The sequence below is a fragment of the Hypomesus transpacificus genome, unplaced genomic scaffold (assembly GCF_021917145.1).
Source record: "Hypomesus transpacificus isolate Combined female unplaced genomic scaffold, fHypTra1 scaffold_235, whole genome shotgun sequence".
Taxonomy (NCBI): domain Eukaryota; kingdom Metazoa; phylum Chordata; class Actinopteri; order Osmeriformes; family Osmeridae; genus Hypomesus; species Hypomesus transpacificus.
The window spans coordinates 20269-41340 of NW_025813769.1; the positions used below are offsets into that span (position 1 = coordinate 20269).

Genomic DNA, 21072 nt, shown 5'->3' on the forward strand with positions numbered 1-21072 from the left:
AGGGGGGAGGCGGCACCATCGGCCCCCTCCCTTCCCTTCCTCCATTCTATTCCCTCGCTCTCCGGTCAGGTGATCTAGCGACTGAGCAGCTGTAAAGCCTCGGTATCGTTCTCCATCACACCGAGAGCAACACACACACCGAGAGAGTCACGCTGCATACCTACACCCACGGATACATAAAATAAGCCCCGACACATCGCACATTGGACGCGTTGTGACAAGAAATCGGCATGGGGGACCGTATGGCTTTGTTGCTGCTGCTGGTGGCGACCTCGGCGCTTGCTGTTGAGGTAAGGAAGGGTTTAGACGGGATGAAACCAGGCGGTGATTACCGCTACCATTCCTGTTCTCTTCCGCGGCTGTTGTGAGATTAGTTGGGCCATGTTCCAAACCGAAGAGGTTAATTATGCGTGAATAGACCATGATGAAACCACAAAGTCAGGAACTGTGTACTTCTGAATGTTTGAAGAAATACATTTTAAGATCGATTTCAGAGTTAGGCTACCTCGAGTTCGGATGGACGGAAAATATATTTTTCAGTCTTGTCCTTGTTGGCATTCGTTGTCATCTTGCGAATGTTATTCTGCCTATCGTTTACATTGTATAAATACAAGTGTCCGAACCTGAGAACAATACATTTGTTTATAAATATGGGATACAAATGTCTTCGACTAAATTGGCTTGTTCAAAATTATTGACAAAAGAGAAATTCTTTATTTCAATCGGGCGTGATTTCGTGTGTGCATTTGTCCTTTGGTAAAGACTACACACAGCCGTATAGCCTACACCCGCCACATATTGTGTATAATAAATGTAATGATTTTTAAATTTACATCGATTGAGTTGGGGGTGATATTGTGTGTTTCTTAAATGTTTGGCGTAATGAGACCCTTGTGGGGTGGGCGTGTTGGAGATGGAAATCTTTATATAGGCCTAATTGGTTATGTAGGCCCATTAGAGAGGAAACAAACTTTAAATTAAACGATTAAAAAAGTGCAACGAATTCTAAATGTGTTAGGTTGACATTGCACGGAGCCATGCAAATAACGGCCGCAGAACATTTTCCTGCTCGTCAACATGTTTCATGTTGAGGATAAAGAGAATGTAGAGAGGCAGAAGTAAGATGGCGGCGGTACACTGCAGCATTCCACAGTCAGAACATCGGGAAACTAGCACTCGCCTCGCTCAGCATTACTTTATCATTTTAACAACCATGACAGCATGTTCCTTCGACATATCCAATTGTTTTGAGTGTCTTGAACTTTGGTTAAAAAAAATATATCAGTAGAGGCAAGTTTAGGATTTGGCCCTGGCCCTGGCCCAGATTCCAGGGATGTGTTTCACATAATAACGGATCATCTATCTTGGGCGACATGCCATGTATGTGTGAATGTGACATTGTCCGCTACAAAACATGTTTTACAACCACATTTAGCGTCTTTCCTACCTATCAGAACAGCAGTTGTGGCGTCCCAGATTTCGAATAAACTTGGGAACTGCGGTCCTGGAAACAAATGTTGCTGGTCAGTGGAGGATACATTTAATAAAGGCGCTACTTGTTACAAACAGGTCGATATGCGTCCGTTCCTCACATAATAGCCATTATTCTCAAATGCACATTCTTCTGTTTCACTGCAGCCGCTTTCTCACAGATGAACAAGCTCAAATTATTGTTGGCTTCTTTCATGTTACGGTGACACTTGTACCTGTGGTTTATCGCTGTATTTCTCAAACCTGGCTGTAGGAAGACCATTTGGGATTGAATACCCGTTTCATGTGTCATGTCAGCAAACCTACAACATCGATTAGTAAAATCCAGCATGAAATACATTTTCAGTGATTACTTTTCCATTGTTGAACATCAATCAACTAATGCTTTCTTTCTTTTTTGCTTCAAATTCTTTTGTATAAATGACCTTTTCTGCTCTACATGCTGGTTACATCAGGTTCCTTGTTAATGACCCTCTCCATAGATGGAGTTGTGTGGAAGCTGAATTCCAGCCATTGTGTAGTTTTCATGCTAGGGCAATGGGTTGAGGACCAGCGGAAGCAGTCTGGCAAAGCACTGCAGTCATTCAGCCCAAGGCAACATAGCCGATCTCAACACCATTAGTGCAAATTATTCCTGTTGGTGCACCCGTTGTTTCCCGTTGGCACCTTCCACCGCTAACACTGCAGTGCCATCTCTTCTCTGTTCCCCTCACCGTTAACACTGTTATGCTGCTCAGGCCCTTTAACAGGTTGTTGTGCCCTCTCTTGTGTCATGCCTCTGGCCCGCCAGACAGGAATTTCAGCTTTTATGGCTTGGTCGTCACACAGCATTTGTTGTGTTGTCATGGCGGTTGGCTTCTTTGGCAGAGGGTGCACCTCCCCACTCAGTTTGTTGTTTTTTGGTACCCCTCTGCAACTCCTCCCCCACTTCGTATCTCTCTGTCTCCCTCTCTCCCTGTGTCTCTCTCTCTCTCAGTCCATGCTGGGCCCCTCCCCTGACTGTGAATGTGTCTGCCTGTGGAGGTGGCCCCATGGTCTGCATGGAGGAGAGCTGATCTTAGTCAAATCAGGCCAGTGAGGCTCAGAGAGATCAGAGAGGAGCCTTCGCTGCCAGGCTCCTAACCACGCCTCGACGCTGCAGCGTTCAAAGGCGCTCCAAATAAGAACCAGCTTCTTTTTTTTTAACAACTGGAACTCCCCCCCCCCCCCCCAGCATCGGCGGTGCGAGATAATCAATCCTGTCGGACGCCGCGGCGATGCATACACAGTCCGATGGCGTGATGCGGGTGCGCCATGTGTCGCGATGATGACTGTGGCGTGACGGATGTGCCCTTTTTAGCGAGGCGAGCCGGGCGACCTTCACGGATCCATGCGTGACCCAGAGCTCGACAATCCAGCCAGGGTCCAGGGAGGAGAGGCCCGGCTTCCAGAAATGTAATCAACATGGAGTCATTACTTCAGTCTGCCACACCATGGTCAATGTGTTATTATTCAGCTGGAACTGAGAAAAGGGAGGGGGAGGGGGAGGGGGGGGAGCAGATTCTAGGTCCGTGTCATGGAGATTGATGAATAAGTCTTTTAATCATTGAGGATGTACACAAACACGCCACACACACGGCGACGAATAAAATGGCAGTTTTAGTAATCTCACACACCAATGTGCAGACATTGGTGTTCTGCCAAATACCTAGGTAAGATGGTTGACTTAACAGCTAAGTCTTAAGAATTACCAAACACGTGTGGACTACAGTGAGGTGACCACAAGTCCCTCCCATCTTCTACGGCAAAGGTGACACCTTCCATTTGACTTTGTAATTGCCCTCACTAGCTACCCACTGCACCCCAGGAACACAAATGACAATACTGTATTTAAAATGGCCGCTCGCTCTAGTCCCATCTCAGTTTTTTTTCTCCAAACTCGAAGGTTTCCAGGGTTGTCGTGGCGGCACTGCCTTCCCCCGGCGCCTGGCACCCGGGCTATAATTAGAGAGACGCTGCCGTAGAGCGATATTCCTGTCTCTCACCCTCCCTCCCTCTCTCTTCCTGCTTTCCGCACCACTCGCACCAACTCCTGTGTTTTCTTCCTCGCTAAGTACTCCATAGGGCCATCCAAGTGTCTGTCACATGTGTCGTGCAAGCAAGAAGGGACATGTTTCACGTGTGTCTTCAGACAAAACTCGAGGCTCCTTTTCATGAAAAGGAATCAACTCGGAAGTCTGTTACATTCCAGCCCTCAGCCAATCAGAACCGAGGGCTTGGATTCCGTTGATTTGCACCCGCTGCTAAATTCAAACCCCTTTTTTGCTGGTTTTGAAAACGTCCATTGCTTCTTTTATGGAGGGAAAGTCTGCTTGAGAATGCCAGTCCTGCCAGCCTGACCTCCTGACCTCGGTGTGTCATGAAGCCGTGGGATATACTTGGATGTGCCTGTCTATTCTTGGGTGTTGTGTCTTGTGTGGTCTCTGCTGTAATGGACTTCCTTCACTTATGTTCATGCAGATAGAGGTGCAAGGTGTGTATGGGTGTGCTTGCATAGAATGTCTCAATATTGCTAGCACTGCACTTACACAATAACTGGGAGGGGCCATCAATTCCGACTGTGAATTGCTTTAGATCACTGGAAGGAAAGCTGCTCAAGTACCAGGAAATGTAAGGGAATAATACAGACCTATATGTGAAGGTATTCAACATTAAAATAGAGCCTTATCAAAAGGGCAATGTCCTGTGTGTGTGTGTGGTGTTTGTGTGTGGTTCCAAACCATTATGTGATACAAGTGTAACTAGTGTGCGTTAGTTTCAAAAGCTGATTTTTTTTGTCCATTTGTCCCTAAAGCTTATCCGAGACCAGGGATGATGATGATATCGTCCAGGGTTTGGATGGCAGATGTCTGCTGTGGTGGTGGTCACCAGCAGATCAGGCCATCTGGGCTGGCAGGGCACAGCCCATGTGAGCTGCCTGGCGGGACGGGACGGGGATGGGGGGGGGGGGGGGGGGGGCGGGGGTCAGGAGACCATAACTGGAACTGCTCCTAATGCTCCCCACACACACACACACACACACACACACACACACGCTCTCCTACATGTAAACACTCTCACACACACACAGACTCATCCCCCTCACACCACAAACACACTTTTATGATGACATGCCTGCTCCCAAACGGGCTTGGCCAAGAAGGGCTGTTGCTTGTCGTCATAGCGACGCGGGGGGTGGTGAGTCTGCCGCAGGTCCAATGGGAACAGACGTCAAGATAGACCCCATCCTCATGGCGATAGCCAAGGCAACCACTCTTCCGTCCCGGGTGTCTTGCCTGTAATTGGAATGTTGGCAGGCAGGGGTGTGAGAGAGGCGAGAGGCTGGAGGTCTGATTGCCCTGTAATCACAGTAACACATTCCCCAGAGAAGATCCGGTCCCCTAGACCAGGTGCAGATGTCATTACAGGCGCACACACACACGCGCATATGTTCAAAGATGGGCTCAAGCCAGAGGTTAAAGTCACTGGATTTTCCAAAGTGTGTGTGTGTTTTGGTGTGTGGGAGAGAGGAAGAGGTTGTCTTGACACCTCTCCTGCCTTCTCCAGTTCAGTCAACACACTTCCTCGCTAACTGGTTTCCCACAGCTCCCGTTTCCTGTGCTCTGTAAAAAAAGAAAAAAGATGAAAAAGCAACCTTTTGTGAATGCGTCATGGCTAATCCCCACCATTTTGGATATGTGTGTTTCTAGGCTGCCATCGCGATCTGGCTTTGTGGTATCTCTCTCTCTCTCACTTGTCCCCCCCCCCTCCCCCGGGTTGGTAGAGGGTTGGTCGAGGGTTGAGCAGATCCCTCACAACACATCCAGCCCCCCCAGAGGGTCTTCCCCAGGCACCACCCTCATCCCAGATCCCCCGCCCCCCCAGCAGGCCTGTACCACTCTGATAAGACCCTCTCCACAATTAACATCACCCGGGGCCTGCCAGGACCGATTTCCACAAAATCTGATGCGTGCGTGTTTGCGTGCGTTAATGTTATGAAAAGAGTGAGAAACAGATGGAGGAAGAACAAGATTTTCCCCCAGGCCAAACCCAACACAAGGGACTCCTACATAAGCCAATGGGAACATTGTCATCTGGGGAGGCAGGGCCATAGGGAATTTGGTTAACCAATAGAGTAATTATTCTGGGCTGAGAGACACGCCCAAGAGCCAATTGCGTCATCTGAACTAATCACTGGCCAAATGAGGTAGAAAACATTGACGAAGGACTACAGGGTCTTTCAGACGCAACAAGGAGCAAAGTGCTTGTATGTTTAAAGATCCCTTTTATACAAATAAAAAAAGATCCCTTTTATTTTTAAAAATCTGGATTTGATTTTGGTTAACCGTAATATTTCACAACTCTTATGCATGTGGGTGTGTACAGTTACTGTGAAACAGTTTTGTGGATTTGTAGCTGATGAAAGATTTCTGATAATCTGTGTTTGTCAATAACTGAACTTGGAAATGAGATCCTAAATGGGTTGAATTGAGTGTTGGCTGAAGCAGTAATTGGACGTACATAATTCTCCTTTAGAACATTTCTCACCATTCAAATTGTGAGTGTTACAGCTGGTTCAAAGACTAGACCCTGGGTATATGATTTACTATTTCCACAAACACACGGTGGCCCACTTTTAGGAAATTGCACACAGACAAACAGGCCGACAAAGAACAGAACGTCAACATTTCAAAGGAGCCCTGCTGTAGTTTCCATGGCATCAGCCATTTTCCCCTTGGCCTCAGCAGTTGTGTTCATTAGCTAATGTAGCTAGCTCCAAGGCACATCTTGCTATGATGGATAGCGGCAGCCTCAAAACCTGCTTATCAAGAAGCAACAATATCAGCTCCTGCATTAGCCAGCTGTGACAGCCTGGCTTGTGTGTTTGAGATGGTATCAAATTGAGAGAGATATATATATATATATATATATATCTAGATCTGTTGTTCCTTTCATCGTTTTTGTGCATGATAGAGAGAGGGAGATTAACGTATCAGTATATCAACGTCTAGCCCTGTGATATAAGATCTGCTTCAAGGAATAGTCAGTCCTGCGCTGGCGTGGCTAGCAGTTCTCATACACACACACACACACCGTCCTCCATCCTGTCTGCCTCGGTGTGCTGTTCACGATGGTTGTGTGGCGATTGGCTGGTTGTGACTGGAAGCACTGTGCCGTGAGTTCCTTCACTGTGGGTTGGGACTAGCAGGGGGGGGGGGGGATATGTCGTCCGGGCTCAGTCCTAATTCTCCTCCCAGATTACTCGCGGCAGGCTGGCCAGACGACGGATGAGATGGCAGCCTGGTCGAGCGGGAGGGATGAGGGCGGGCAGAGGCGAGCGAGCGAGCAGGCTGTTCAGGGAAGCCCTGTCGCTTCGCATCAAGCCCACCATGTTACTATTACTGCTGCTGTTACTACTACTGCTACTCACCCCCCCCCCCCAGCCTCTCTCTCTCACCCACACTCTGTCTCTCTCTTTCTCTGTGTGTCTCTCTCTCTGTGTCTCTCTACTGCATCTTGTAATGTGGCCTAGCACTTGACCTTCTGAGACAGAGGATTATTGACCAATCTGTCTATATTCCAATCTCTTCCTGTCTTTCCCTGGGGTGTTTATTGCTTTCTCTCATGCCCACCCCCTCCCCTCCACTTTTCCTTTCACACACCCCTGGCTTTTTCAGTGTGTTCTAGAAACGGAGATTGATGAGACTGCAGAAGGATTTGGCTGCTCGCCCCAAACCTCCCCTTGCAAAGAGCAGTCAGAGAAGAGAGAGGTTAGCGCCACGGCTGGAGGCAGAGGGAAGCGATGGGAGGTTGGGACGGGGGAGAGGCCATGGAACACGCCATGGAAGACGGATGAACGGGGACGAGTGAGAAAGGGCATCGTTTACAAGCCAAAACGGGACGGGATGGATTTGAAAGTAGCCTGTAGGTGATCAAACTGCTGAGTTAAATCCACACCTGCTCTTGGGCAACATGGAACCACACCACATCCACAGGGCGGGGTTTAACCCTCCCCCGCATGTTTATAAGATAGACGGCTGTTTATCCCCGGTCCCTGAGTGCTCATGCTCAGGGCTCCCAGATGGCAGGATGGGAGTTGAGCCCCGGTCCCTAAGTAACCCCACTGGTGCAGATGGCAGAGTTGGTGCTAAGGTGACCATGTGTTGAGGCTGCTGACGGACGGGGGGGGTGCCACGGATGGCACACCCTGCTGGGTGTGTTGGTGTGTCTGTGGAGGGTGTGAAAGGGATTGGATGCCGTGTGTGTGTGGAGGGTGGGTATGAGAGGGATTTAATGCTGTGCGTGTGTGCGTGTGTTGAGAGGGATTTACGAGATATGCGGTTCACCAGGGCATGGGTTGTAGCAGGTTGGTGTAAAGGACATGAACTTCTCTCGGCAGTAGCTTCACAGAGCATAAGGCGCCAAGCTGATGTGTGCTTGTCCGTCTTTGCGTGTGTGTCCGTGGGGTTCTTGTTTGAATTCGCCGGAGAAGGAAAAACATTGCCTCGACTGCACAAGAGAATCTAGTCCGGCCAAAATATGTTATCCACTTCACAAGCAAACATTTGTGTTGTTGCCAGAACGGTCGGACCACTAACAAGATTATGGAATACACAATGGCATCAGTCTCCCTCCCTCTCTCTCTTCCCCCCCCCCCCCCCCCCCCCCCCCCTCCCTCCCTCCCTCGCTAGCAAACTCTTTCTTTGTGGTCTCTCCGTTTCCCCACACAATGCAGTCATTCACTGGCTGTGCTGCACCTCCTTCCCTGAGGGAACCTCGACACAAAACCTCCTTGCATGCGGACGGCTTGGTCAGCATGATACTTCCCACATGCTCTCCTCATCTGCCTCGATTTCTGTCTGCCTCCACTCCCTCAGTCGGATTGGCAGAGATGGAGGCAGCCCTGCACGTCAATACAGTTACACAACCTCATTACCAGTCCAGGGCCGAGAAAATGACATGGAGACGCACACAGGTTTCACCCCCTGACGTGATTGGGTGCTTGGTTCCATTTATGGGACTTGGAGAGAGGGCACACGGAGAGTGCGAGTGCATGTTGCTCGCTTTCCTGATTGGTCTACAAGACGTTTCTTGTTAACATCCAGGCCCTCATTTGGAACGGATTATCGGATGATTGATCCGCCTGACTCAAAGGCTTCAGACGCATCTCGTGGGTGGGGCTCGTCGATGTGCCAGCAGCATCCAAGCTAACCTCATCTTCCCTTTCTTCTTCTCTCCTTTCCTTCTTCTCCTCCTCCTCCCCCGACCTCTTCTTTTATTCGATTCCCCCACCCTTACCTCGATTCCCCCACCCTTACCTCCCTGTTCTCCCCCTCTCCCTCACCACCTTCTCTCCTCCGCAGGTGCCGACAGATGAGTCCATGGGTCTGCTGGCGGAGCCCCAGGTGGCCATGTTCTGTGGGAAGCTCAACATGCACATCAACGTCCAGAGCGGCAAGTGGGAGTCGGACCCTTCCGGAACCAAGAGCTGCATCGGAACCAAGGAGGGCATCCTGCAGTACTGCCAGGAGGTAAGAGAGGAGAGGAGAGGATGAGGTGGAAAGGGCGAGGAGGAGGAAGGATAGGGTGGGGGGGGGGGGGGGGGGGGGGGGTGAGGGTGGTAAGGAATGTGGCCATGTGAGCGTAGATGGTGAGGCCGAGTGGGGAAGCGGGGAGGGTGGAGTGGATAGGATGAGAGGGAGGGAGGGAGGGATTACTGGCACAGAGGAACGAATTTGGAGAAAGGGAGCATCTCAGGAGAGACGGGGAGGGGGGGGGGGGGGGGGGGGGAAACACAAGGAAGGCTTTTGAGAAAAGGAGGAGTACAGAGAATTGGGTCAGGTGGAAGGGTGAAGAAAGGATAAACTGCAGGCAGGGGAGGGGAAAAAAGCTGGCGTGAAATCAAGAAAGTAATTAGCAACAACAAGAACTAATATTGGGGGAGGGGGGAGGGGTGAAGGTCTACAAAGAATACTGAACAGAGGATGACGAGAGGAGAGGAAGGGATGCGTAGAGGACAGTGAGGCTAGCTGGAGCAGGGGCGGGGGGGGAGAGGTGGACCAGGAGGAGAGGAGAGGGAGACGGGATGAGGAGGGATGGGGAGACTGATGGAGCGTGTTCTGTGTGTGTGCAGGTGTACCCTGATCTCCAGATCACCAACGTGGTGGAGGCCAACCAGCCAGTCAGCATCCAGGACTGGTGCAAGAAGGGACGCAAGCAGTGCCGCAGTCACCTGCACATCGTGGTGCCCTACCGCTGCCTGGGTGCGTGTGTGTGTGTATGGTCTTATGTGTGGGTGGTTACAACTGTGTGTGTGTGTGTGTGTGCAGGTGGGTGGCGAAATCTGTAGAGAGGCTGTATATATGTGGGTATATTAAGTGTGTGTGCCTGTGTTGCAGTTGGGGAGTTTGTGAGCGATGCCCTGCTGGTTCCTGACAAGTGTAAGTTCCTGCACCAGGAGCGCATGGACCAGTGTGAGAGCCACTTGCACTGGCACACTGTGGCCAAGGAGGTGAGACACACACACACACACACACACACAATGCATATTGTCAACATACACTCGCACACATAAACGGACATGTTTGTAACCCATCGTTCCCCCACCCAGTCCTGCGGAGACCGAACCATGAATCTCCATGACTACGGGATGCTGTTGCCCTGCGGCATCGACCGCTTCCGGGGGGTGGAGTTTGTGTGCTGTCCCACGGAGGCCGAGCGCTCGGCCGACAGCGGCGAGCAGGACGAGGACGATTCTGACGTGTGGTGGGGCGGAGCTGAGGCCGACTACACCGACAACAGGTACACACACACACACACACGTTAAGCTATGGACTAGTGTTTGTGGTATGAACAGTGTGGATGTGACATGCAACAATTGACATTGACTCATAGTGTATCTCTCTCTCATTTTCTCTCTCCCTCCCCCTCTCTGTCCCTCATCTCCCTCTGTCCCTTTCTCTCTCTTTTTCTTTCTCTCTCGTTCTCGTTCGGTCTCACCTCAGTATGCCCCGGGAGGCGGAGCCAACGGTGCAGCAGGAAGAGGAGGAGCCTGCTGTGGTAGAAGATGACGGGGAAGACGAGGAGGAGGAGGAAGAAGAGGAGGTGGAGGTGCTGGACAATGACCAGGATGGAGACGGCGAGGAAGAGGAGGACGAAGACGACGACGTCATCGACGAGCGCGACGACGAGCCCACCACCAACGTTGCCATGACGACCACCACCACCACCACCACCGAGTCGGTGGAGGAGGTCGTCCGAGGTGAGCCTGTGTTTGCGTGTTCGTGTGCGTGTCCACAAGTGTTTCTCACAGGCCTGACAAATCGAAGCTGACTCAAAAAGGTCGCAACTTGAGTCAAGTGTGTGTGTGAGCAAGCCTGCACACAAGAGGACATGGACACGTGTGTGTGTGTGGGTGTGCGCGTTTGCTGACCTGTGTGTGTGTGGGTGTGTCTGCTGACCTGTGTGTGTGTGGGTGCGTCTGCTGACCTGTGTGTGTGTGGGTGCGTCTGCTGACCTGTGTGTGTGTGTGTGCGTCTGCTGACCTGTGTGTGTGTGTGTGTCTGCTGACCTGTGTGTGTGTGTGCGTCTGCTGACCTGTGTGTGTGTGTGTGTCTGCTGACCTGTGTGTGTGTGTGCGTCTGCTGACCTGTGTGTGTGTGTGTGTCTGCTGACCTGTGTGTGTGTGTGCGTCTGCTGACCTGTGTGTGTGTGTGCGTCTGCTGACCTGTGTGTGTGTGTGCGTCTGCTGACCTGTGTGTGTGTGTACATGCGTGTCTCCTCTCAGAGGTGTGCTGGGCGAGTGCAGAGACTGGTCCTTGTCGCGCCATGCTGCCCCGCTGGTACTATGACCGCGAGGAGGGCCACTGTGCCCAGTTTATCTACGGGGGCTGTGGGGGCAACCGGAATAACTTTGAGTCGGAGGAATACTGCCTGTCTGTCTGCGACAGCGTCCGTAAGTCACCCCCCCCCCCTCCTTCCCCCCCCCGCTGTGTTACTGCTAGCCGCCTAGCTGCTAACCTCGCTGCCGGCTGGCTAACCTCTGGTGTCTGTCAACACCACTGGTTGTGTGTGTGTGTGTGTGTGTGTCTTTTAACGTAAACCGATCTACGCACGCGCGTGCTCTGTGGATCGGAGACGGTGAACACTAACAAGACTGTCTGCCACTTCCAGACTCCTATTTTTAACACTTGTTCATTTTTCGTACTTTTCTTTCGAGCGAGCGCCACAGTCTGTTTGTCTTGTCTGTCTGTCTGTCTGTCTGTCTGTGTGTGTGTGTGTGTGTGTGTGTGTGTGTGTGTGTGTGTGTGTGTGTCTGTGTGCCTTTTGATAAACAGGAGTCAAAGGTTTCTTCCTCACACTGATTGGAATGTTTGTGTAGCAGTGACCCGGCAGTCTAGACATCTGTGTGTGTGTGTGTGTGTGTGTCACTGAGGGCACATGATATCTCTTCCCTCCCTCCTGGCCCGTTCTCTATATTTGTCCTCTCTCCGCCCTCTCTGCTTCTCCTAACGAGTCACGTCTTTTCCCCTTATCCCGCAGATTTAGGTGCGTGTGTGCGTGCATGTGTGTCGGGCTAGGTGTGTCGTTTCTGCTCTGTGGAGCATGGCGGAGGTGTGAAGGTGCCGCAGCAGTGTGGGAATGAAAGTACCGTCCTGTCTGTGTCTCTGTCTGTTTCCTTCCCTCTTTCTCCCCCCTCCCCCCTCCCCGTCGGTTTCTCTTTCTCTGTCCCTCTCATGCTCTCCTTCTACCTCTCCCTCTGTCTCGCTCCCTCTCTCTTCCCCTCTGTCGGTCTCTCCTTCTCTGTCTTCCTCTCTCTGTCCCTCTCACTGTGCCCTCTACACTGCCCTCCCTCACTTCTCACATGGTCACAGAGCGGTCAATGCACGGTCAGTGAGTGGTCAGACCAGAATCAAACTCCACGGGAGGATCTGATCTCCAAACGGGAGGCGTTTTATGCCTGTCCGCAGGAAGGAGATGACAGTTAGCGATGGTCGAACGTCCTGGGGTGGTTGAGCCACTAATACCGCCTTAGTGTCTCAACCGAACCGCACTTTCAGTTCATTTTTATTTTGAATACTGTCTAATTTGAGTTAAGTCATATGACATGAGCAAACTAGCCTTGCATGGTTTACACACACACACACACACAGTACAGGTGAGTGCTAACAGATATAGATAGAAATGTCTACATGTGAATATCCATTTGTGGTCGATGGTTAATTAGGCTGAAAGGTGAAAGGTTTCATGTAATGTGAGCTACACAGTTTTGCCTTGAGGACAAATTCCACGAACGGTTCACTGAGAGAAGTGGATCCTATGAAGCAGGATGAGGTTAGGTCACCCTGGGGGACAAGACCGCCTCGCTCACTCACTAACTTGTCTGCTCGCTCTATCACTCACTGTCTCTCACTCGCTCGTTCACTTGCGCTCTCTCTCTCTTTCGCTCTCTCACTCACCTCCAAACGCTAGCTCACTCACTCTCCAATCGGCTTGTTTCTGACTAACAAATGTCGATTGTTAACCACAAAAAAAGGGATTATGTGCGGTGCCATGTTTGTTTACTCGACATGCCTGTTCACCTCTGCCTCGTCCCTACCCTTCTACCTCCTCCTCCCCCAGTGCCCACCGCCGCCCCCAGCTCCTCCGACGCCGTGGACCGTTACCTGGAGACGCCCGGCGACGAGAACGAGCACGCCCACTTCCAGAAGGCCAAGGAGAGTCTGGAGGCCAAGCACAGAGACAGGATGTCCAAGGTACGAAGGAGGGAGAGGAGGAGAAGGAGAGGGATGGAGGGAGGGTAGAAGGGAGCACATCTGAATCCAGCTGATACTGTATCGGGGGGGGGGGGGGGGGGGGGGGGGGGAGTGTGATCCAACCTACAGTAGATAACCGTGGTCTCTGTCCTGCGGCCCTGTGTCTAGGTGATGAGGGAGTGGGAGGAGGCTGAGCGCGAGGCCAAGAGTCTACCTCGGGCTGATAAGAAGGCTGTCATCCAGGTCAGACACACACACACACGTATTCGACTATTACTGCTTGTGCTGTACAACATGTATTTGTGCGTGTGTGGGGAGTACGGTAACTTGGTTTATACAAATTGCGTGTTTAACTTGGTGTGTATGTAACTTGCTGTGTGTGTGTGTGTGTGTGTGCAGCGTTTCCAGGAGCGCGTGGAGGCTCTGGAGCAGGAGGCGGCCAGTGAGAGGCAGCAGCTGGTGGAGACGCACATGGCCAGGGTGGAGGCCCTGCTGAACGACCGCCGGCGCCTGGCCCTGGAGAGCTACCTGACCGCCCTGCAGGCTGACCCTCCCCGGGTACACACACACACACAGGCACACACAGACACAGACACACTCAGACACAGTAACACAGACAGACATGCACGCCCCCCACACACACCTGCACGTCGGTACGCGTGCCATCAATGAGTGTGCCCACAGTGCCCACATTCTGTTCAGCACATGCTCCTACACACGGGCCACGTTAAGACTTCCCCACACACACACGACGTTCTGACTCACCAAACCTCTGACTCTCCCTCCCTCCCCCCGCCCAGCCTCGTCACGTGTTCAGCCTGCTGAAGAAGTACGTGCGCGCCGAGCAGAAGGACAGGCAGCACACCCTCAAGCACTTTGAGCACGTGCGCATGGTGGACCCCAAGAAGGCGGCCCAGATCCGACCCCAGGTACGGCCCTCTCCCAGGGGGCACGCGCCCTGGAGAGAGTGACCCCCCTCTGTATGGAGGCTCCTCTTCTGGTGGAGAAGGGATGGGTACGTGCTGCATACTGTCGCTGTGGGTGCAGGTGTTGATTGTGTGTGTGTCCGTCCAGGTGCTGACCCATCTTCGTGTGATTGAGGAGAGGATGAACCAGTCCCTGGGTCTGCTCTACAAGGTGCCCAGTGTGGCTGATGACATTCAGGATCAAGTGGGTGAGTATCTGCCCTGGCCTGTCTGTCCCTCGCTCCGTCTGTCTGGAAGTCGGAAGGCAGACAGGATCATTCGTTATCTGGTTGTTTTTCAGTCTCGCCTCACAACAGTCGATGTGGCATTGTGTTAGTTATTTGTCCTGGACATCTATAAATCCATCCAAACACACATTACCGCTCAGTAAGAATGAGAACAGCCCCCCCCCCTCGCCCCTGTCTTTGTTAGGAGGTTGTTTGAGTTATATATGTGTGTGTGTGTGTGTGTGTGTGTGCATCACTGAGCCATCTGGGTCTGTTCCTGACTCAGATACAATGTATCTTTCCACTCTAAACCCAACCACGGCTTCTACGACACACACTCCCACACACGAACGCATGCTGTTGACTTTTCTCGTAAGATCGTGTCAGGGTGAAACCGATCGACTGATCTGGGTCTTTGACCAGTATATTTGTGTTTTTTATTAGCCGGAAATGTGGTGCGTACCTGCCTCGCTCTCAGGGTCCTATCCTGTTAGCTGTACCACATTTCAGGACGGAATTCGGTATAAATGGGCTTTTGTGTACACTTCCATCCGCTTAGAACATCTTCCATATCGGTTTCAAACTGGATGTACCAGATTGGTGTTTTAAAATCGTTGATGGAGGATTTTTGAGGGTGACTCGCTGATCTGTAAATGTTTGTCAAGTTGTTTTAGGATTTTATTTTACCTCAGATTTTATCATTTAGATTATAGTCTTTCATGTTGCATAGGCGTAATGACCTGGTGCTGCCTAACTAGGCTAGGACTTCCTTGAAAAATGATGTTTCCATCCGTCAACCTTTACGTGTTAAATCAAGCTGAAGTCAAACAAATACATTGACTTTGCATTCATTAAATGTCACTGTGAAAGACATTTTCTGTTGAATGTTAAATCGGCATCAATCGAAGGGGAAATTGTAGAAACTATTGATTGGTGTTGTCGTTTTGGAATGTTTTTCCACTTCCCTGGTTTTCTCCTGTTCTGTCTGGAGGGTTGGCCGTCTCATGGCTCATACACCCTCATGCGTTTTCAGTCAAAAACACAATCAGGCGCTGTTTGATTGTGTTCCTGACATTTTAATGTCGCAGTAAGTCATTCACACGGTTCGGCAACACAATATGGCTATTTGCTGCACTACTGAGCAGCAACGGAACCGTCTGTCCCTCCTTTCAATCTCTCGCGCTCGCTCTTTCTCTGTTTTTGTTTCTTTATGCTTCCTATCAACGTCTCCCCTTCTCCTCACGTCTGTCTACCCCTCGTCCTCCTCTCTGGCCTCCCCCGTCTTCTCCTGATCCTCCCCTCCATCTCCACCTACCTAACCCCCCCCCTCCCTCCCTCCCTTCCTCCTCGCCCAGAGCTGCTGCAGAGGGAGCAGGCAGAGATGGCCCAGCAGCTGTCCTCCCTGCAGAGCGACGTGAGGGTGAGCTACGGCAACGACGCCCTGATGCCCAACCTGCCCGACAGCACCTCCAGCCTGGACTCGCTGGCCAAGGAGGACGGCCTGGGCCTGGACGGCCTGGGCTTCATCCACCCCGAGAGCTTCAACCAGGCCAACACCCAGAACCAAGGTAGGAGACACGCACACTCCGACACGGAACAGTTCCGCATAATGAACGATTATCATCCAGACATGAACTACATTCTCTCTCTCTCCTCCTTCCCTCTCTCTCTCCTCCCTCAGTGGTTCCTGTTGACGCTCGCCCCATCCCTGACAGAGGCCTGCCGACACGACCAGGTGGGTTGTGTGCCTGAGTGTGTTATCTTTACTTAGTGTGTGTGTGTGTGTGTGTGTAATAGCGTACAGCTGCAGTGTGTGTGTGTGATTGTCTGCATGTGTTCCAGTGTCTGGTCTGAAGCCAGAGGAGATTCCTGAGCTCAGGATGGAGGCTGAGGAGAGGCACAGCACCGGATATGAAGTCCACCACCAGAAGCTGGTACACACACACGCACACACACGTAGCACTTAGTCTCCAGTGTGTCCTTGCAGCCCACTCGCAAGGTTGTCGCCATAGCAACCGTATCCCACGGAGACGGCGGCCTGCTAACGACCATGCCCGAGACCTCCTTTCCTCCCGAGTCCTCGCTCTAATGGCCCTCACGCCGGCTCCCTCCCTCCCTGCAGCCACGGGAACGCTCGGCTTACCGCCCTAAATCCCTCTCCGCGTCCTCCAATCTGAGACCCCTCGCTTTCTACACCTAAGTGTAATCCCTTAATCCTGACATTCTATTAGAAATCATCTTTCTGTCCCGTTCGTTTTGAGCCTTAAATTTGCCAGGCCCTCTCCTACCTACATGCCTGCCCCTAATCCACATCCCCTCAATCCCAAATCTCCATGAGGTAACCAAGCCTCCTGTAGCAGTGCCATTGCAGGCCTGGGTGTGTGATTGACAGGTCATGTTTTCACCCCCCCCACCCCCAGGTGTTTTTCGCGGAGGACGTCGGCTCGAACAAGGGAGCAATCATCGGGCTGATGGTCGGCGGGGTTGTCATAGCGACAGTCATCGTCATCACCCTGGTGATGCTGAGGAAGAAGCAGTACACATCCATCCACCACGGAGTCATCGAGGTGGGGAAACTGTGTGTGTGTGTGTGTGTGGTCGTGCGTTCAGGTGAGCCGTGCTCTAACCCGTCCCTCCCTGGTGCAGGTGGATGCCGCCGTCACCCCCGAGGAACGGCACCTGTCCAAGATGCAGCAGAACGGCTACGAGAACCCCACCTACAAGTTCTTTGAGCAGATGCAGAACTGAAGAACACGCAGTGTCACCATCCCACCTTGACCACTCACCCCACCCCCAACCCACCCCCATCTCTCGCCCCATAAACACCCTTCACCCCCATCCTCTCCTAGAGGTGTCCCATGCCTAGCCTAGACCACCCAGCCTCACCACCAACCTCTCCTGGTCTGGGGTGGGAGGAGAACGCCCTCGTACTGGTCCAGGGTCAGTGTTAGCTTCTGGCTTGCAAATGCTGAGGTGTGGACTTGAGTAGAGAAACTGACCCTGCATCAGCACCTACGAGGTGTCGTGTGTCACACACTGCTCCTCCTCCCCTTCCTCCCTACACTACTGCACCCACGATGCACTGGGGTATAGGTGAGGTCTATGGGTCATGAATCCCCTCCCCCCTCTTCTCTTCCCCCCTCACCTACCCACACCCCTCCCCCCACCCCTCATATCTTTCTCTGTTCATTCTTATGACAGCTGTGCTGTGTTAGATCACACAAGGCTTTTAAGGATTCAGTGCTATGGATGATGTTGATGATGATTATTATATATGATGATGATAATGATGGCAACAATGTATTCTGAATGAGCTCTTTTGTTTGGAGTTATTCTATCATTTCCGGTTTTGTTTTCCAAAAAAAGAATCAAAATGTAAAAAAAACAAAAGAATTCTATGTAAAGATGACAATTGTTCTTTTTTTTTTATTGCGTGTTATGTACTGAAGTAACGCTTAAATCTAGCTGTTCTATTTAGTGCATGATGACAACAATGATGATGATATTGATGATGAGGGGATTAAAAACGGTCTTTCCAGTTCTGAGAGATCTTTTCTCACGTATAGATTGTCATTCTAGCAAGATTGTAAATTTTTAGTATCTTCTCGTGATCACGTGACTCAAAACAACCATAAAACATATGATAAATCTAGATGACTGGGCTCTCTGCTTTGATATCATGTGAAGTACACCTTTGGATTGGAAGATTATGTTCCCATTTTCTATTTTTTCCCCTTTTTTCTTTTCTTTTTTTTACCATGCTTGTTCCTGGAGCTACGGGCCCTGGCTTGATCCGTATGTGTACATTGTTATTATGATCTGAAATGTATTGTGTTGGAATCCTATATTGCGTTTGCAGACCTAAATGTCGAGGCTCTTCGACATGGCCCTATTTAATTTTCATTTCTTTTCAAACCTGTGTCGTTTTTTTTTTTTTTTTAAGGTTTGGGGAAGATTTGGTGTGTGTGTTTGGTGGGGGGGAGGGACTAGGAGAGGTGGGTGGGTGGGGGGGGGGGGCAGGATGGATGATTCTCTGTGTGTGTGTTCTCCAGTCTAGTTAGCGTTCTCGTCCGGTTCCACGTTTGCAAAAAAAAATTGGGAAAGCCCCACCTTTTGTTTAAGATGCAAACATTTGAAATATCAAATAACAAGATACAGTAACAAGACATCCTGTAGGGTTAGCCTTCTCTCCAGCTATCTCCTGCCTTTCTCTCTGCTGACACCAGAACAGGTGCACTGCTAGAGGGTGTGCATGTGAGAGGGGAGGAACGGAAGGAGAAGGGGGGGGGGGGAGGGAATTAGCTGTTCCAGATGGATGCCTAAGCCAGCAGGCTGTAAAATAGATTTTCTCCCCAGCTTTTCCACCCTTTAGGCGTCCTCCTCACTTCATAACTATCACAACACACTTCTTTCTAAAGATCCCCAGATTCACCAAGCCTGTTCTTCGTGGCTGGATGTGGAGAGTACTGCCGATTTGTAAAGATTAATTGAAAGTAACTGGGAGTAGAAAGAGGGATACCAGGCTGATTGGAGGTTGTGATTCTAGAAGATTCTGTGGCAGCCTCCTTGTCACCATCCATCTGAACACACCATTATTGTAAAACATCACTACAACACAACTCCAAGGGTTGTCTACTGTTTGTTAGTTGGGAGTGCTGGAAGCATGCATCTCATGAGTGGAGCTTTTGGTCGAAGGTTGGTTCTAGAGAAAGCCTTGTGAAGAATTGCTGATAGCTGAGAGATGTCATGCTGCAATGAGTTAATCCATTGCTTTGGTTCAGAGGGTGTTTTTGACCAACTGTAAGCAGTCGAGTTGGAAGAAAAAGCAGGGTTTCTTTCTGTCTATTTGTGGCTTTATATCCACTGTGTGTAATTGTGCAAGCCATTTGCTTTGACTGGGAAAACGCTTTCTACACTGTATTCCATATAAATAAAGTTTTGAATGTACATACAGCTCCCTTGTGTGTGCCTTATGTTGTTTAGTTGGGATCAGTGCACATGCCACTGCAATACGTCTCTGTATATTAAAATATATATAATTGTATTCAAAGATAACTTCCCCTCATATGGGTAATGTAACATCTCTACTGAAAGAAGGGAAGAAATATTAACAAATATGACACAATGACACTCATTTTGCAGTTTTCCAGCACTGCGCAAAGGGTTTGCGCTTTGATGCGCACGAAGCTTGACTGACATTTTACCCACAACCTACCGCTGCTCATCACATTCGTTAATCGCTTTCCAGAGTGTCAAGGTGAGTGTTGTTTATGAGACAAAGATGTGTATATAAACGAACGTAATCTTACTTTCTTCAGCATTTCTGATAGTCATTACATATTAAGTCCAATGATGAAGATATGTCTTTGTGTAAAAGTAAGACTGATGAAAGCAGACGGTTTAAGCAAGGCTAGGGTGCAAATCAGGGCAGCTAACTTTAGCAAGCTGTAGTGTATCTAGCTAACGCTTTAGCTACGCTGGCATGAACCTAGGAAGACGAGCTCCTTAGTTGCATTAGCAGTATACAGTAAAATAGGCGTAATACAGTGTACGTGGAAGGTTTTAGATAGCTGTACAGATAAGGTCAGATTAACCAAACATTTTAAGAAAAACCATGCTAGGTAGCTAACTAGCGAGGTGCGTTCTTGTGACACTACTCTCTCAGTCTCTGGTTGCAGACGCGTGCCACCAAATAGCGATGTATTAACCTAATATGGAAGTTGAGGATGAATCTTTATATAATCGTTTTAGAGTCTTTGAACTTGAAGTCTGTAATGAAATGGCGATAACGATATTGAACATGACCTCGGAGCAGACAGACATCTTGTATAACACATCCTCTCTCTTTTCCTAATCAGACAGTATCAGGATGGCGCTTCATCGCTTGTTCCACCTGTCCGCGCTGCTACGCTCTGCCGTGTCATTGACACTTCGCAGGAACGTGGGTCTGTCCGCTGTCCTATTTAACCGGGCATCGGGCATGGACCCCGTCCAGAAACTCTTCTTGGACAAGATCCGTGACTACAACACCAAGAGCAAGTCAGTCCTAGTCAACACTACAAAGGGTCCCTGTCCATGCTATTTAGAAAATGTTATAAGTTGGCACATCATTTGACCATGTCCCTGCCTCTACCCCCTCAGGGCCACTGGTGGGATTGTTGATGCTGGCACCAGCTATCAGAAGAACTTGTCGGATGAGAAGACTAAGCTCCAGAGGTTATACGGTGCCGGTGACCTCACCAAATTCCCAGACTTCAAGTACCAAGGTGTGTAAAATGCCCAGGGCTTGATCTGGTCCTATATTAAGAAATCAACAAAAGCTGCTGTTGACCTGAGAGCTATTTTCCATGACTGTGTCGCTGATGTTTGCCCACTTGAAATATTTGGTACTTCAATGTAGGTTGAGCGCTCTTTTTGTATAAAAGATTGAGAATAATTTCTCCTTTTCTCTTTCAGACCCCAAGTTTGATGAAGTGGTCAAGTAAATGATGACCATGTCGTCTGTCCTAAATGTCACCACTATAATGTACTATTTAATAAATGATAAATGGATATATCAATAATGCTATGTCATTTCCATCATTTTTGTAGGGATAGCCAGACTGTGTCAATGCA

The 21072-nt window shown here is 50.2% G+C and overlaps 2 protein-coding genes across 3 annotated transcripts; both read left to right on the forward strand.

Moving 5' to 3' along the window:
- Positions 1-85: 85 nt before the first annotated feature.
- appa (amyloid beta (A4) precursor protein a) lies at positions 86-19411 on the forward strand. Of its 2 annotated transcripts, none has more exons than XM_047014295.1 (17): positions 86-290; positions 8874-9041; positions 9644-9773; positions 9909-10021; positions 10121-10311; positions 10515-10771; positions 11297-11464; positions 13132-13265; positions 13434-13508; positions 13665-13823; positions 14066-14194; positions 14340-14439; positions 15813-16025; positions 16139-16192; positions 16300-16391; positions 16878-17024; positions 17104-19411. In XM_047014295.1, exons 1-17 carry the CDS (start codon positions 231-233, stop codon positions 17203-17205), a joined length of 2292 nt encoding a protein of 763 aa, XP_046870251.1. In that variant the 5' UTR covers positions 86-230; the 3' UTR covers positions 17206-19411. The 2 variants fall into 2 exon arrangements, with proteins under 2 accessions (XP_046870251.1, XP_046870250.1); XM_047014294.1 differs by having other exon boundaries at positions 86-289; positions 8870-9041.
- A 250-nt stretch (positions 19412-19661) lies between these two features.
- On the forward strand, positions 19662-21020 carry atp5pf (ATP synthase peripheral stalk subunit F6). The gene is made up of 4 exons (XM_047014303.1): positions 19662-19714; positions 20316-20496; positions 20599-20723; positions 20914-21020. The coding sequence occupies exons 2-4, from the start codon at positions 20327-20329 to the stop codon at positions 20940-20942; spliced, it is 324 nt and encodes a 107-aa protein (XP_046870259.1). The 5' UTR covers positions 19662-19714; positions 20316-20326; the 3' UTR covers positions 20943-21020.
- The last annotated feature ends 52 nt before the right edge of the window (positions 21021-21072 follow it).